This window comes from Pristiophorus japonicus, chromosome 4, assembly GCF_044704955.1.
Source record: "Pristiophorus japonicus isolate sPriJap1 chromosome 4, sPriJap1.hap1, whole genome shotgun sequence".
Classification (NCBI taxonomy): Eukaryota; Metazoa; Chordata; class Chondrichthyes; family Pristiophoridae; genus Pristiophorus; species Pristiophorus japonicus.
In genome coordinates this window covers 154,329,685-154,347,201 of record NC_091980.1, presented here as the reverse complement: position 1 = coordinate 154,347,201, position 17,517 = coordinate 154,329,685, and the positions used below count along the sequence as shown (strand labels likewise).

The 17,517-nt window shown below is 49.4% G+C and overlaps 1 protein-coding gene across 1 annotated transcript in view; it reads left to right on the top strand.

Moving 5' to 3' along the window:
- Nucleotides 1–7,073, top strand: part of LOC139262239 (serine/threonine-protein kinase PAK 4-like) — a 159,599-nt gene extending 152,526 nt beyond the window's left edge. The window contains exon 8 of the mRNA XM_070877383.1: nt 6,377–7,073. Within this exon, the coding sequence (XP_070733484.1) occupies nt 6,377–6,532 (156 nt within the window). The 3' untranslated portion in view covers nt 6,533–7,073. The remainder of the gene's footprint in view (nt 1–6,376) is intronic.
- Nucleotides 7,074–17,517: the final 10,444 nt, after the last annotated feature.

Below are 17,517 nucleotides of genomic sequence, written 5' to 3'. Positions count from 1 at the left end.
CCTCTCTGCATCCACCTTGTCGAGCCCCCTCATTATCTTATATGTTTCAATAAGATCACCTCTCATTCTTCTGAACTCCAATGAATAGAGGCCCAACTTACTCAATCTATTTTCATAAATCATCCCCCTCATCTCCGGAATCAACCTAGTGAACCTTCACTGAACTGCTTCCAATGCAAGTATATCCTTCCTTAAAACATATAAGATTCCGAGGGGCCTTGACAGATGCAGAGAGGATATTTCCCCTTGTGGGGGAATCTAGAACGAGGGGGCATAGTTTCAGAATAAGGGGTCACCCATTTAAAACATAAATGAGGAGGAATTTCTTCTCTCAGAGGGTCGTGAATTTTTGGAATTCTCTGCCCCAGAGAGCTGCGGAGGCTGGGTCATTGAATATATTTAAGGCGGAGATAGACAGATTTCTGAATGATAAGAGAGTAAAAGATTATGGGGAGCGGGCAGGGAAGTGGAGTTGAGTCCATGATCAGATCAGCCATGATCTTATTGAATGGCGGAGCAGGCTCGAGTAGCCAGGTGGTCTTCTCCTGCTCCTATTTCTTATGAAACTTCCTGTTGAGCTGTCTCTACTGGTTTCCCTCCCCACCCCCACACCTCCCTCCCCTACCCCCTCACCCGCCTTTATCTTACTCACCAAGCCCGATGTCATGTATCTTACATTATTATATATAACTGTATCCCAACATGCTGTACATGACTGTAATAAGATATGACCTGTAACCACCAGCATACCTTACCACCAGGGGTGCACGTGCAAGAGACAGGTATATAAGGACAGGTCTCAGGCAAGTGCAGCATTCCAGAGCTGTGAAATAAAGGTGCAGGTCCAGAGTGACCTTGACTTCACTACATGTCTCGTGTGAATCTGTACTGAGGGGACAGGACTTTACAGTGGCGACGGGTTATAGGATTACAGAATCCACAGAATGGCAAACAACAGATCAGATGAAAAGTACAATGCGGGAGACAATTGGGAGGACTTTATAGAAAGGCTCCAGCAAAGCTTTGTAACCAAAGACTGGTTAGGCGACGATAAGGCAAACAAGAGAAGAGCCCATCTCTTGACCAGCTGTGGCTCGAAAACATACGCTTTAATGAAGGATCTGTTGGCACCTGAGAAACTAATAAGCAAGTCGTTTGAAGAATTGAGACACTGGTAAGAGACCACCTGAAGCCAGCGAGCAGCCTACACATGGCCAGACACAGGTTCTACAACTACAGAAGCTGTGTGGGCCAAAGCATACCCGACTTCGTGGCGGAACTTCGGAGGTTGGCTAGTTTATGTGAGTTCTCCGATGAACTGAGGAGAGAAATGCTGAGAGACTTTTTCATTGAAGGAATAGGCCACGCAGGCATATTCCAAAAGCTCATAGAGACCAAGAACCTGACCTTAGAGGCAGCAGCACTGGTTGCACAGACATTCTTGGTAGGGGAAGAAGAAACGGAGTTGATTTACAATGCAGGTACGACAACTAACGAAATAATGGAACAAGGAGTTCACAGCATTAGAAAAGCTGCTACCCCCACACACAGACAAAACCGGCAGAACAGGCTTTCGACAGCAAGCAGTGGCAACAGAAGCCATCAAGGGCCACAGGAATGGCCGTTCACACCTCATCAACCCACAATGCGAGCAATCAACTACAAACTGAGAGAAGCTCAAGAGAGATCAGCCAGATGCAGCTCATTCTTTGCAAGCAGTCTGTGCTGGAGGTGTGAGGGTGGGCACTCATCAAGGGAATGTCGATTTCACAGGCTGTTTGCAGGAACTGTGAATATACAGGGCATTTGGCCCACATGTGCAAAAAAACGGCAGCTCGGCTGGTATACGAATCGGATGGGTCGGAAAGCGGACCAGAAGACGCTGGGGACAGTACCCGGGACACCGATGTACAGCGGGTCAACACGATCAATGGCCGCTGCTCCTACGACAGGATGCCTCCTATAATGGTGAGGGTCATACTCAACGGGATATCTGTCAACATGGAGCTGGATACAGGAGCGAGTCAATCTCTCATGGGCGCTCAACAATTTGAACAACTGTGGCCGCATAAAAGAGACAGACCAAAACTCACAAGGGTTGACATCAAACTAAGGACCTATACCAAAGAAATCGTACCAGTCCTCGGCAGCGCCATGCTCTCTGTCACACACAAAGGGACAGTGAACCAACTTCCCCTGAGGATTGTCCCCGGAGACCCCCCAGCACTGCTGGGGAGAAGCTGGCTGGCAAAACTAAACTAGAAATGGGATGATGTCCATGCCATGTCATTAGAGGAACAGACATCCTGCTCAACAGTTATAAAGCGATTTGAACATCTCTTTCAGCCAGGTGTGGGCACTTTCAAAGTGGCCAAAGTCAAAATCTACATCACACAGGATGCTAGACCGGTCCATCACAAGACCAAAGCTGTACCCGATGTGATGAGGGAAAAGATTGAACATGAACTAGACAGGCTTCTGCGGGAAGGCATTATATCACCTGTGGAATTTAGCGACTGGGCAAGTCCCATTGTCCCAGTCATGAAGCCTGATGGATCCGTACGAATCTGTGGGGACTACAAATCTACCATAAACAGAGTCTCCCGACAGGACCAGTACCCGCTGCCCAAGCGGAGGACTTATTTGCCACATTGGCTGGAAGTAAACTTTTCTCAAAATGAGACCTCACATATATGACGCAAGAATTGACCGAGGAATCCAAGCTACTCACCACCATCAACACACATCGAGGCCTTTTCATGTACAATCGATGTCCATTCGGCATCAGGTGGCAGCTGCCATATTCCAGCGCAACATGGAGAGTCTGCTCAAGTCCATCCCGGGGACGGTTGTATTTCAAGACGACATACTTATCACGGGCAGGGACACCGACTCCCATCTCCGTAATTTGGAGGAAGTACTAAAGCGGTTGGATCAGGTCAGCCTACGAGTCAAGAAATCCAAGTGCCTGTTTCTCGCACCCGAGGTTGAATTTTTGGGCAGAAGGATCGCCGCTGATGGAATCCGCCCAACAGAGTCCAAAACAGAAGCAATTCGCCTGGCATCCAGGCCCCGGAATGTCTCAGAACTGCGCACCTTTCTCGGGCTACTCAATTACTTTGGGAACTTTATGCAGAACTTAAGCACGCTGCTGGAGCCTCTCCACGTGCTACTCAGGAAGGGGTGAGATTGGTTTTGGGAGGACGCCTAGGAACACGCCTTCAATAAGGCACGCAACCTTCTGTGTTCCAACAGTGTTTTGACTTTCTTTGACCCAGGTAAAAAGCTAGTTCTCACATCCGATGCGTCAGCGTATGGGGTCGGGTGCGTTTTGCAACATGTCAATAGTGCGAGCAAATTACAACCCATAGCTTATGCCTCCAGGTCACTTTCACGGGCGGAGCGCGGGTACGGAATGGTAGAGAAGGAGGCGCTTGCGTGCGTGTACGGTGTCAAAAAGATGCACCAATACCTTTTCGGGGCCAAGTTCGCGTTAGAAACTGATCACAAGCCCCTCACGTCCCTCCTATCCGAGAGCAAGGCAATAAACGCCAACGCCTCGGCGCGAATTCAACGGTGGGCACTCATGCTGGTGTCCTACGACTATACCAGAAGGCACAGACCAGGCACAGATAACTGTGCCGACACGCTCAGCAGGCTACCCCTGGCGACCACGGAAGAGTCTGACGAACAGGACTGTGAGATAGTTATGGCAATTAATGCCTTTGAGTCCACAGGTTCGCCCATGACGGCTCGCCAAATCAGAGCCTGGACGGCCAGCGACCCCACGTTATCCTTAGTAAAAAGATGTGTCCTAACCGTTGACTGGGCAGAGGCTCGCGATGCCTGCACCGAGGAATTAAAACCCTTTCACAGGCGCATGCATGAGCTATCACTACAAGCAGACTGCTTGATGTGGGGCAGCCGAGTAGTCATGCCTCTTCGAGGCAGAGAGGCATTTGTCCGGGAGCTCCACCGCGAGCACCCAGGGATCGTTCACATGAAGGCCATAGCCAGATCCCATGTCTGGTGGCCTGGTATTGACGCGGACTTGGAGCTCTGCGTCCGAAGGTGCACCATTTGTGCCCAACTCAGCAATGCCCCAAGGGAGGCTCCACTGAGCCCCTGGCCCTGGCCTACCAAACCGTGGTCGCGGGTGCACGTAGACTATGCGGGCCCATTCATGGGCAAAATGTTCCTCGTAGTTGTAGATGCATTTTCAAAGTGGATCGTATGCACCATTTTAAACTCGAGCACAACCTCCACCACTGTGGAGAGCCTCGCAACCATGTTTGTAATGCACGGAATCCCTGACATATTGGTCAGTGACAATGGTCCGTGCTTCACCAGCGCAGAATTCCAAGACTTTATAATTGACCACGGCATAAATCACGTCAAGAAGGCACCGTTCAAGCCGGCCTCCAACGGCCAGGCGGAGAGAGCAGTGCAAATCATTAAACAAGGCATGCTTAAAATCCAAGGTCCCATGCTGCAGGGTCACCTGTCGCGACTGCTGTTGGCATATAGATCTCGTCCGCACTCACTGACTGGGATCCCCCCCGCACAACTGTTGATGAAAAGGACTTTAAAAACAAGGCTCTCATTAATCCTCCCAGACATACACGAAATCGTTGAGGCAAAGCGCCGTAAGTTGACTGACTACTATGACAGACATTCGAGGGGGAGATGGAATGAGATAGGGGACAAAGTGTTTGTACTAAACTATGGCAGGGGTCCCAAATGGCTTGCAGGGACAGTAACGGGCAAGGAAGGAAACAGGCTACTGGTAGTACAAATGGACAATGGCAAAACCTGCCGGAGGCATGTAGACCAAGTCAAAAGCAGATTTACCAACAACACTGCGGAACCAGAGGCAGACTACAATGTGGAACTCGCACCACACCTGGTGGACAGACAGAGGAAACAACCTGAGGAAAGGGCAATCCCAACAGACAGCCCAGGCGAGTCAACAACAATCACAGCAATCGAAACAGACAGCCCAGGCGAGATACCAGCAACCACACCCAAAGAAAAACAGACACCAAGGCAAACAACTGAACCACAACTCAGACGCTCCACGTGAGAGCGTAGACCATCTGAGAGACTGAACCTATAAAGACAATAAGACCTTGGGGGAGGGTGATGTCATGTATCTTACATTATTATATATAACTGTATCCCAACATGCTATACATGACTGTAATAAGATATGACCTGTAACCACCAGCATACCTTACCACCAGGGGTGCACTTGCAAGAGACAGGTATATAAGCACAGGTCTCAGGCAAGTGCAGCATTCCAGAGCCGTGAAATAAAGGTGCAGGTCTAGAGTGACCTTGACTTCACTACATGCCTCATGTGAATCTGTACTGAGGGGACAGGACTTTACACCCACCCACCCCTAACCCTTTCACCCTCTCCTCCAACAACAAGTGACGACCACATGGACTGCCTTGTCACTGAGTCTGAGACCACCATTGAAATGCCTATGTTGCTTATTCCTCTTCTCCTTGCCCACCGAGCCAAACCTCCTCCCAGGCTCCCCCTAACCCAGCTCTGAGACCGTATCTCTCCTATCTCCCCTTCGTTCCTGTTATGTTTTCGATACGACCTCGCAAACACACAGGCTCTAAGATGGCTGATAACTTCAGGAAGCCAGTCACGTGACTCCCTCTTTATTGTTGTAAACAGCAATGGCTGCCATGCCCCACTAGTCCACTGGGTGGAGCTATATATATTACAGCTCACTCTGTCCACGAGAGGTTTATCTCCACCACCGGCAGCAGATCAGGTCACGTAGCTATAGGCCCAGAAATCTCGGCCTCCCTGGGTCCGTACGGAGTGTGTACGGACCCGGGAAGGCATCGGAAAAGTCGTTTATCAGCGCATAATGCGTATGCGCTGAAAACCAGCTTTTCCGATCTGTCAAATTTCTGGTTTGACAGCTCTCGCGTATCGCGACAGCCAGGACATTGTGCAAGGGCAAGATTGGGGTATTTACCCATATCTTGCTCAGTAAATGTCCTCAAAATCTTTGCGCCTGATAAAAGCAGGGGTATAGCCTACTGTTCGAGGTGTAAGAGTTTTAAAACTCACAAACACATTGTAAAATAATATTTTTAAAACACGGATTATTGTTAAATACCCTCCCCACTACGGTAAGTTTATTTGAAACCATCATTAAAAAACTTTATTTGAAAATTCGGAAAAATATATTTGTTTTAAATACATAAATAACTTTAATTTAAATTAATAAAAATATGTTGTGCATTTCTCTATCTTTTATTATTGCATATTACTGTTTGGCAGCGGGTGGGGGGGTTCTCATTCATAATATTGGGAACTTCAACTTACCGGCATGTAATGTTTCTACAGGTCTCCCCAATCCTGCGGGATTTCCTGGGCCGGATACTGATCCACGAAGTGACACAGAGAGCTACATCTACTGACCTGTTGGCCCATCCATTTCTGCTCCAGGCCGGGCCTCCTGACTGCATGCTTTCTCTGATCCGGGAGAGCAGGCAGCGATGATGTGATGGAAAAATTTATGGTTCACCGGGGACTGTGAATAAAATGGTGCCCAAACAGAGAGGCTTCACCCTGTCCTGGGAGTGCAATGGCCCAGGTCCCAGCTCAGTGCTGAGACAAGACGTGGAGGATTGGACAGCTGACTGAGAATGCATGGTGACTCCAGCTCCATATTGGGTACAGACCGAGCAGCGGACACACTCCCAGCAGGCAACCAGAGGCCTGAACCGAAATAGTGCTGATCCCCTGGGCCTCATCGAATATCTCACCTAGGTTGGTGGGTATAGTCGTGATGGAATATCAGGGGGAGCCCAGCACAGCATTGCCCCAGCACACAGCTTGAGACACTGGAGTCCATACTGGGGTACTGGTCCCACACACACTGACTCTCACTGGGGTACAGTACCACACACACGGACTCTCACTGGTGTACGGGTCCCACACACTCTGACTCTCACTGGGGTACGGGTCACACACACACTGATTCTCACTGGGGTACGGTTCCATACACACTGAAACTCACTGGGGTACGGCTCCAACACACACTGACTCTCACTGGGGTACGGGTCCCACACACACTGAGTCTCACTGGGGTACCGGTCCCACACACACTGACACTCACTGGGCTACGGGTCCCACACACACCGACTCTCATTGGGGTACAGTCCCACACACTCTGACTCTCACTGGGGTACAGTCCCACATACTCTGACTCTCATTCGGGTACGGGTCCCACACACACCGACTCTCACTGGGGTACAGTCCCACACACAGTGATTCTCACTGGGGTACGGGTCCCACACACATTGACTCTCACTGGGGTACGGGTCCCACACACTCTGACTCTCACTGGGGTATGGGTTCCACACACATTGACTCTCACTGGGGTATGGTTTCCACACATATTGACTCTCACTGGGGTACGGGTCCCACACACACTGACTCTCACTGGGGTATGGGTGCCACACACACTGACTCTCACTGGGGTACGGGTCCCACACACTCTGACTCTCACTGGGGTATGGGTTCCACACACATTGACTCTCACTGGGGTATGGGTTCCACACATATTGACTCTCACTGGGGTATGGGTTCCACACATATTGACTCTCACTGGGGTACGGGTCCCACATACTCTGACTCTCACTGGGGTATGGGTTCCACACACATTGACTCTCACTAGGGTACGGGTCCCACACACTCTGACTCTCACTGAGGTATGGGTTCCACACATATTGACTCTCACTGGGGTATGGTATCCACACATATTGACTCTCACTGGGGTATGGGTTCCACACATAATGACTCTCACTGGGGTATGGGTTCCACACATATTGACTCTCACTGGGGTACGGGTCCCACACACTCTGACTCTCACTGGGGTATGGGTTCCACACACATTGACTCTCACTGGGGTACGGGTCCCACACACTCTGACTCTCACTGGGGTATGGGTTCCACACACATTGACTCTCACTGGGGTATGGGTCCCACACACTCTGACTCTCACTGGGGTATGGGTTCCACACACATTGACTCTCACTGGGGTATGGTATCCACACATATTGACTCTCACTGGGGTATGGGTTCCACACATATTGACTCTCACTGGGGTATGGTATCCACACATATTGACTCTCACTGGGGTATGGTATCCACATATATTGACTCTCACTGGGGTATGGGTTCCACACATATTGACTCTCACTGGGGTATGGGTTCCACACATATTGACTCTCACTGGGGTACGGGTCCCAAAACTCTGACTCTCACTGGGGTATGGGTTCCACACACATTGACTCTCACTGGGGTACGGGTCCCACACACTCTGACTCTCACTGGGGTATGGGTTCCACACACATTGACTCTCACTGGAGTACAGGTCCCACAGACATTAGGCTGGATTTTGGGCTTTTTGCATTTCAGGGCATTAATCGCGACGGGGCCTTAAAGTTCGCGAGCTGAATATAGTTTGCTCCTCCGACTGCAAGTTTGGGTGAAAATGTAAGTTGGAGCAGCGTTGGCGTTAAGTCAGGCATTGCACAACGGACATTGTGCGCCGAGCCGAAACTTTCGGTTTCACAGAAAATGGGTTGATTCCAGGGATCAGGGGGTTGACTTATGAGGAAAGGTTGAGTTAGTCGGGCCTCTACTCATTGGAATTCAGAAGAATGAGAGGTGATCTTATCGAAACATATAAGATTATGAGGGGGCTTGACAAGGTGGATGCAGAGAGGATGTTTCCACTGATGGGGGAGACCAGAACTAGAGGGCATGATCTTAGAATAAGGGACCGCCCATTTAAAACTGAGATGAGGAAAAATGTCATCTCTCAGAGGGTTGTAAATCTTTGGAATTACCTGCCTGAGGGAGCCTTGGAAGCTGGGACATTGAATAAATTTAAGACAGAAATAGATAAGGAGATGAGGGGTTATGGAGAATGGGCGGGGAAGTGGAGCTGAGTCCATGATCAGATCAGCCATGATCTTATTAAATGGTGGAGCAGGCTCGAGGGGCCGTATGGCCTACTCCTGCTCCTATTTTTCAAGCTCTTATGTTCTTATGTAAAGAAGTTTCATTATTCAGTGCACTGCAACATAACGTTGTATATTGGATTGTTTTATTTTGGTGGGGGTGTTTTCGTGACTTTGGTGCAGTAAAATATATGACTCAATCATTTGCCATTGGTGTCTTGTGTATCATTCCAACGTTCACCGGAGAGGTGCCTTTATGGGGGCACATAGTGTCCAGTATTATCTCCATCCCTTAATTTCTGCCACATAGGAGCCGGTCCATTACGAGCCGATGAGCGAGTGTTGGTCCGGGAGCATCTCCCACTGCCTCCCCGTGGTTGGGGTAGCTATCCAATGGGGGCCCCGCCAGGCTCCCCTTCATCATCCTCCCCCTCCTGAGGTGGGCCTGCAATCCCCACTGGCAATGTTTGGCCCCTCATGATGGCCAAGTTGTGCAACATGCAGCACACCACAATGAATTCAGATACCTGTTGAGGGGAGTATTGAAGACTGCCTCCAGAGTGGTGCAAGCATGGGTCTGCCTGTAGGAGATAGCATATCTCTGCCTTTCAGAAGTGCAGCCTTCTTACACACTGCTCCTCAGAGAGTTGGAGGGATGAGCGTTGGTGCCTGTAAAGCCGTGGGGGGGGGTGGTAAGCCCTCCTCCCCAGATGTCTTCGGCCTCTCCTCCTCCGTGGGCCGACATGGCCAAGAGCCCTTCTTCTAGCTTGACGCCGCCTGGCAATAGCATGCAGCATGATACACTGGTGAACTAGTAATGCTCCCATTAAATTCTCTCACTCACCTCGTAAGGGCACTGTAATGGCAGATAAAAGCGACGTTTGCAGGTTGGAGCTTCACACAGCGTGATGTGAGCAACCCTTGCAGTCAATGTGACCTGTGATGTGGGATCCTCATCCCTCCGTTTAAATATACTGCCAATACCGCCTGCCGCACGGCATTTCCTGGGCGGGCGTTAAATGAGGCGTTAAAGCGCAGTGATGCACAACGATTGACGTTAACATCACGCTAAAAACGGATGGCGGGGCGGTAAGTATTTGCGGCACCGCAAACCAATAGCCGAATCTTCCAGCCAGGCGCTAAATCCTGAACACCCGGCATAACTCCCAGAAATAGCATTTAATGCCCCACTGGGGCGCGAACCAAGGCACAAATGAGCTGAAAATCCGGCCCCAACTCTTAGTGGGGTACAGGTTCCACACACACTGATTCTCACTGGGGTAAGGGACCCACACACACTGACTCTCACTGGGGTACGGGTTCCACACACACTGACTCTCACTGGGGTACGGGTCCCACACACACTGACTCTCACTGGGGTACGGGTCCCACACACACTGATTCTCACTGGGGTACGGGTCCCACACACACTGACTCTCACTGGGGTACAGGCTCCACACACACTGACTCTCACTGGGGTACGGGTCCCACACACACTGACTCTCACTGGGGTACGGGTCCCACACACACTGATTCTCACTGGGGTACGGGTCCCACACACACTGACTCTCACTGGGGTACAGGCTCCACACACACTGACTCTCACTGGGGTACGGGTTCCACACACACTGACTCTCACTGGGGTACGGGTCCCACACACACTGACTCTCACTGGGGTACGGGTCCCACACACACTGATTCTCACTGGGGTACGGGTCCCACACACACTGACTCTCACTGGGATACGGGTCCCACACACACTGACTCTCACTGGGGTACGGGTCCCACACACACTGATTCTCACTGGGGTAAGGGACCCACACACACTGACTCTCACTGGGGTACGGGTCCCACACACACTGACTCTCACTGCGGTACGGGTCCTACACACACTGACACTCACTGGGATACGGGTCCCACACACATTGACTCTCACTGGGGTACGGGTCCCACACACACTGACTCTCACTGGGGTACGGGTCCCACACACTGACTCTCATTGGGATACAGTCCCACACACACCGACTCTTACTGGGGTATGGGTTCCACACACTGACTCTCACTGGGGTACAGTTCCACACACACTGACTCTCACTGGGGTACAGTTCCACACACACTGACTCTCACTGGGGTACAGTTCCACACACACTGACTCTCACTGGGGTATGGGTTCCACACACACTGACTCTCACTGGGGTACGGGTTCCACACACACTGACTCTCACTGGGGTACAGTTCCACACACACTGACTCTCACTGGGGTACAGTTCCACACACACTGACTCTCACTGGGGTATGGGTTCCACACACACTGACTCTCACTGGGGTACGGGTCCCACACACACTGACTCTCACTGGGGTACGGGTCGCACACACACTGACTCTCACTGGGGTACGGGTCCCACACACACTGACTCTCACTGGGGTACGGGTCCCACACACACTGACTCTCACTGGGGTACGGGTCGCACACACACTGATTCTCACTGGGGTACGGGTTCCACACACACTGACTCTCACTGGGGTACGGGTTCCACACACACTGACTCTCACTGGAGTACGGGTCTCACACACACTGACTCTCACTGGGGTACGGGTCCCACACACACTGACTCTCACTGGGGTATGGGTCCCACAAGTGCAGGATGCCATCTGTTGTGTGTTATCTCTGTGCCCACAGGTTATTTTCAGTGTGTTGTGTATGCAATAACTGTTAGACCGAGTACTGTTTAACTCCAAGAGGTGTGACCTTGGCTCTGCTTTATTAAGGCACAAAGTGACTAATGTACAAAATGGCTGGCCTTTTATACTTGGGCTGCACAAATGGGCTCCAACAGTGACGCCATCTAGTGGCTAGTGATTCCAAAAGTACATACATGACAATACCCCCCTCTGAGATATTAGCACAGTTTTTTACAAATTGAGACTGTCCGGTGTTTTATGCTCCCAGGTTGACCGTCTTAGTTCAACTCCAGCCTTGGGTGAGTGTTCAGAGTCTGTTGTGGCTGGGTGGCTGACCTGGTGGGAGTGGCAATGGCCATGTCAGGGATTGAAAGTCCATTTTCATTGAACATGTCAGGGATTGAAAGTCCTGATTCACTGATGACCACTGAGTCCTCTGATGACAGGGGGTAGGTTGGTTGGTCGTCGATTGTCTCTTCCTCCGACTGTTCCGGTTCGTCTGTGTACCACAGCTTTGTCTGATCCATATGTTTCCTGCATGCTTGCCCATTTTTAAGCTTGACAATAAATACTCTGTTGCCCTCCTTGGCCATGACAGTACCAGCGATCCACTTGAGACCCTGATCATAATTTAGAACATATACAGGATCATTTACAGAAATATCGCGTGACACAGCTGCGCGATTGTGATACCCTTGCTGACTTTGTCTTCTATATTCAACATGATTATTCAAGTCTGGGTGTACAAGAGCTAGCTTGGCCTTAAGACCTTTCTTCATCATTAGTTCAACAGGTGAAACCCGATGAGCGTGTGTGGTCTTGTCCTGTAAATAAGCAGTATGCATGACAGGCAGGTCTGCAGTGACCCTTGGGTTACTTGCTTCATACTCTGCTTTATGATTTCGACAGCGTGTTCTGCTTGTCCATTGGACGCAGGTTTGAACGGTGCTGACCTGACATGTTTGATACCATGGAGTTTCATGAACTCTTGAAACTCCTGACTGGTGAAGCACGATCCGTTGTCGCTAACAACGATGTCAGGCAGACCATGTGTCGCGAACATGACACTGAGATTCTCAATGGTAGCTGTGGATGTGCTGGATGACATGATTATACACTCTATCCACTTCGAATATGCATCCACCACAACTAAAAACATCTTACCCAGGAAGGGACCTGCAAAGTCTATGTGGATCCTGGACCATGGTTTGGACAGCCACGACTACAGATTCAGCGATGATTCCGCTGGTGCTTTGCTGAGCTGCATACAAACATAGAAACATAGAAAATAGGTACAGGAGTAGGCCATTCGGCCCTTCGAGCCTGCACCACCATTCAATAAGATCATGGCTGATCATGCATCTTCAGTACCCCATTCCTGCTTTCTCTCCATACCCTTTGATCCCTTTAGCCGTAAGGACCACATCTAACTCCCTTTTGAATATATCTAACGAACTGGCCTCAACAACTTTCTGTGGTAGAAAATTCCACAGGTTCACCACTCTCTGAGTGAAGAAGTTTCTCCTCATCTCGGTCCTAAATGGCTTACCCCTTATCCTTAGACTGTGACCCCTGGTTCTGGACTTCCCCAACATTGGGAACATTCTTCCTGCATCTAACCTGTCCAATCCCATCAGAATTTTATATGTTTCTATGCAATCCCCTCTCAATCTTCCAAATTCCAGTGAATATAAGCCTAGTCGATCCAGGCTTTCTTCATATGTTAGTCCTGCCATCCCGGGAATCAGTCTGGTGATCCTTCGCTGCAGTCCCTCAATAGCAAGAATGTCCTTCCTCAGATTAGGAGACCAAAACTGAATACAATACTCAAGGTGTGGTCTCACCAAGGCCTTGGACAATTGCAGTAAGACCTCCCTGCTCCTATACTCAAATCCTCTCGCTATGAAGGCCAGCATGCCATTTGCTTTCTTTACTGCCTGCTGTACCTGCATGCCTACCTTCAATGACTGATGTACCATGACACCCAGGTCTCGTTGCACCTCCCCTGTTACTAAGCTGCTTTCCTGTTTTTGCCACCAAAGTGGATAACCTCCTATTTATCCACATTATACTGCAGCTGCCATGCATTTGCCCATTCACCGAACCTGTCCAAGTCCCCCTGCAGCCTACCAGCATCTTCCTCGCAGCTCGCACTGCCATCCAGCTTAGTGTCATCTGAAAACTTGGAGATATTACATTCAAATCCTTCATCTAAATCATTAATGTATATTATAAATAGCTGGGGTCCCAGCACTGAACCCTGCGGCAACCCACTAGTCATTGCCTGCCATTCTCAAAAGGACCTGTTTATTCCCACTCTTTGCTTCCTGTCTGCCAATTAGTTCTCTATCCACGTCAATACATTACCCCCAATATCATGTGCTTTAATTTTGCACACTAATCTCCTGTGTGGCACCTTGTCAAAAGCCTTTTGAAAGTCCAAATACACCATATCCACTCGACTAGTTACATCCTCAAAAAACTCTAGAAGATTTGTCAAGCATGATTTCCCTTTCATAAATCCATGCTGACTTGGACTGATCCTGTCACTGCTTTCCAAATGCGCTGCTATTACATCTTTAATAATTGATTCTAGCATTTTACCCACGACCGATGTCAGGGTAACCGGTCTATAATTCCTTGTTTTCTCTCTCCCTCCTTTTTTAAAAAATCGGGTTACATTAGCTACCCTCCAATCCATAGGAACTGAACCAGAGTCCATGGAATGTTGGAAAATGACCATCAATGCATCCACTATTTCTAGGGTCACTTCCTTAAATACTCTGGGATGCAGACTGTCAGGCCCTGGGGATTTATCGGCCTTCAATCCCATCAATTTCCTTCCCATCAACATTCCATTCACCTTCCTGATTACCTGCTGCACCTGCAAACTAACTTTTTGGGATTCATGCACAAGGACCCCCAGGTCCCTCTGCACCGCAGCATGTTGTAATTTCTCCCCATTCAAATAATATTCCCTTTTACTATTTTTTTTCCCCAAGGTGGATGACCTCACACTTTCGACATATTGGTCTAGAAAACCATCCCTTATGCACTCCAGGAAATCCTCCTCCACCGTATTGCTACCAGTTTGCTTAGCCCAATCAATATGTAGATTAAAGTCACCCATGATAACTGCTGTACCCTTATTGCACGCGTCCCTAATTTCCTGTTTGATGCTATCCCCAACCTCCCTACTACTGTTTGGTGGTCTGTACACAACTCCCACTAGCGTTTTCTGCCCTTTGGTATTTCGCAGCTCTACCCATGTCGATTCCACATCATCCAAGCTAATGTCCTTCCTAACTATTGCATTAATCTCCTCCTTAACCAGTAACGCTACCCCACCTCCTTTTCCTTCCTGTCTGTCCTTCCTGAATATTGAATACTCCTGGATGTTGAGTTCCCAGCCTTGGTTACCTTGGAGCCATGTCTCCGTAATCCCAATTACATCATATCCGTTAACAGTTATCTGCGCAGTTAATTCATCCACCTTATTACGAAGGCTCCTCGCCTTGAGACTCAGAGCCTTCAGGCTTGTTTTTTTAACACTCTTTGTCCTTTTAGAATTATGTTTTAACGTGGCCCTTTTTGATTTTTGCCCTTGATTTCTCTGCCCTCCACTCTTGCTTTTCTCCTTCCTACCTTTTACTTCTGCCCCCTTTTTACTTCCCTCTGCCTCCCTGCATAGATTCCCATCCCCTTGCCATTTTAGTTTAAATCCTCTCCAACAGCACTAGCAAACACTCTGCCTAGGACATCGGTTCCAGTCCTGCCCAGGTGCAGACCGTCCGGTTTGTACTGGTCCCACCTCCCCCAGAACCGGTTCCAATGTCCCAGGAATTTGAATCCATCCCCCTTGCACCATTCCTTAAGCCACGTATTCTTCTGAACTATCCTGCGATTCCTACTCTGACTAGCACATGGCACTGGTAGCAATCCTGAGATTACTATCTTTGAGGTCCTACTTTTTAATTTAACTCCTAGCTCCCTAAATTCAGCTTGTAGGACCTCATCCCGTTTTTTACCTATATCGTTGGTATCTATATGCACCACGACAGCTGGCTGTTCATCCTCCCCCTCCGGAATGTGCTGCAGCCGCTCCGAGACATCCTTGACCCTTGCACCAGGGAGGCAACATATCATCCTGGAGTCTCGTTTGCGGCCGAAGAAATGCCTATCTATTCCCCTTACAATAGAATCCCCTATCACTATAGCTCTCCCACTCTTTTTCCTGCCCTCCTGTGCAGCAGAGCCACCCATGGTGCCATGAACTTGGCTGCTGCTGCCTTCCCCTGATGAGCCATCTCCCCCAACAGTACCCAAGGTGGTGTATCTGTTTTGGAGGGAGATGACCGCAGGGACCCCCTGCACTACCTTCCTTCCACTGCTCTGCCTAATGGTCACCCATTCCCTATCTGGCTGTGTAACCTTTACCTGCGGTGTGACCAACTCACTAAACGTGTTATTCACGACATCCTCAGCATCGCGGATGCTCCACAGTGAATCCATTCGCAGCTCCAGTGCCACAATGCGGTCTGTCAGGAGCTGCAGCTGGATACACTTCCTGCACATGTAGTTGTCAGGGACACTGGAAGCGTCCCTGACTTCCCACATAGCATAGGAAGAGCATGACACGGGTCTGGGCTCTCCTGCCATGACTTAACCCTTAAATTAGCCTAATTGGTAACAACGCCAAAGGTTTCTTACTGATAAGAAAAGAAAAAGAAAAAGAAATAGATTAAATACTCACCAATCCACCAGCCAATCACTTACCCGCTTGGCTGTGACGTCACACTTCGATTTCTTTTTGCTTCTTTGTTTACCTTCTGCCCCTGCACCAGCTGGGTTCTCCCGCCTTCTGGGCCCCTTTTATGGGCATTGCTGCTCCCAACCTGCTCTGCTGCGACCTCCACAAGTGTTGCACTGATGCACACATGATTTCAGCTCAGAGTCAATTCCCGGCCACCATACATGAGACCTGGCGATGGCTTTCATCATTACAATGCCGGGATGTGTGCTATGTAGCTCACGTACAAATTTCTCTCTCTCTTTCTTGGGCATAACAACACGATTGCCCCACAGTATACAATCCGACCGAATAGACAGTTCGTCTTTGCGACGAATGTACGGTTTGGTCTCCTCACACATTTGCTTGGGTATGGCAGACCAATCACCTTTGAGGATGCAATTCTTCACCACCGATAAAATCGGGTCCTGGCTGGTCCAGGTCTTAACTTGTATATCCCTTTCATTATTTTAAATGTTTCTATAAGATCACCCCTCATCCTTCTGAACTCCAACGAGTAAAGACCCAGTCTACTCAATCTATCATCATAAGGTAACCCCCTCATCTCCGGAATCAGCCTAGTGAATCGTCTCTGTACCCCCTCCAAAGCTAGTATATCCTTCCTTAAGTAAGGTGACCAAAACTGCATGCAGTACTCCAGGTGTGGCCTTACCAATACCCTATACAGTTGCAGCAGGACCTCCCTGCTTTTGTACTCCATCCCTCTCGCAATGAAGGCCAACATTCCATTTGCCTTCCTGATTACCTGCTGCACCTGCAAACTAACTTTTTGGGATTCATGCACAAGGACCCCCAGGTCCCTCTGCACCGCAGCATGTTGTAATTTCTCCCCATTCAAATAATATTCCCTTTTACTGTTTTTTTTTCCAAGGTGGATGACCTCACATTTTCCGACATTGTATTCCATCTGCCAAACCTTAGTCCATTCGCTTAACCTATCTAAATCTCTTTGCAGCCTCTCTGTGTCCTCTACACAACCCGCTTTCCCACGAATCTTTGTGTCATCTGCAAATTTTGTTACA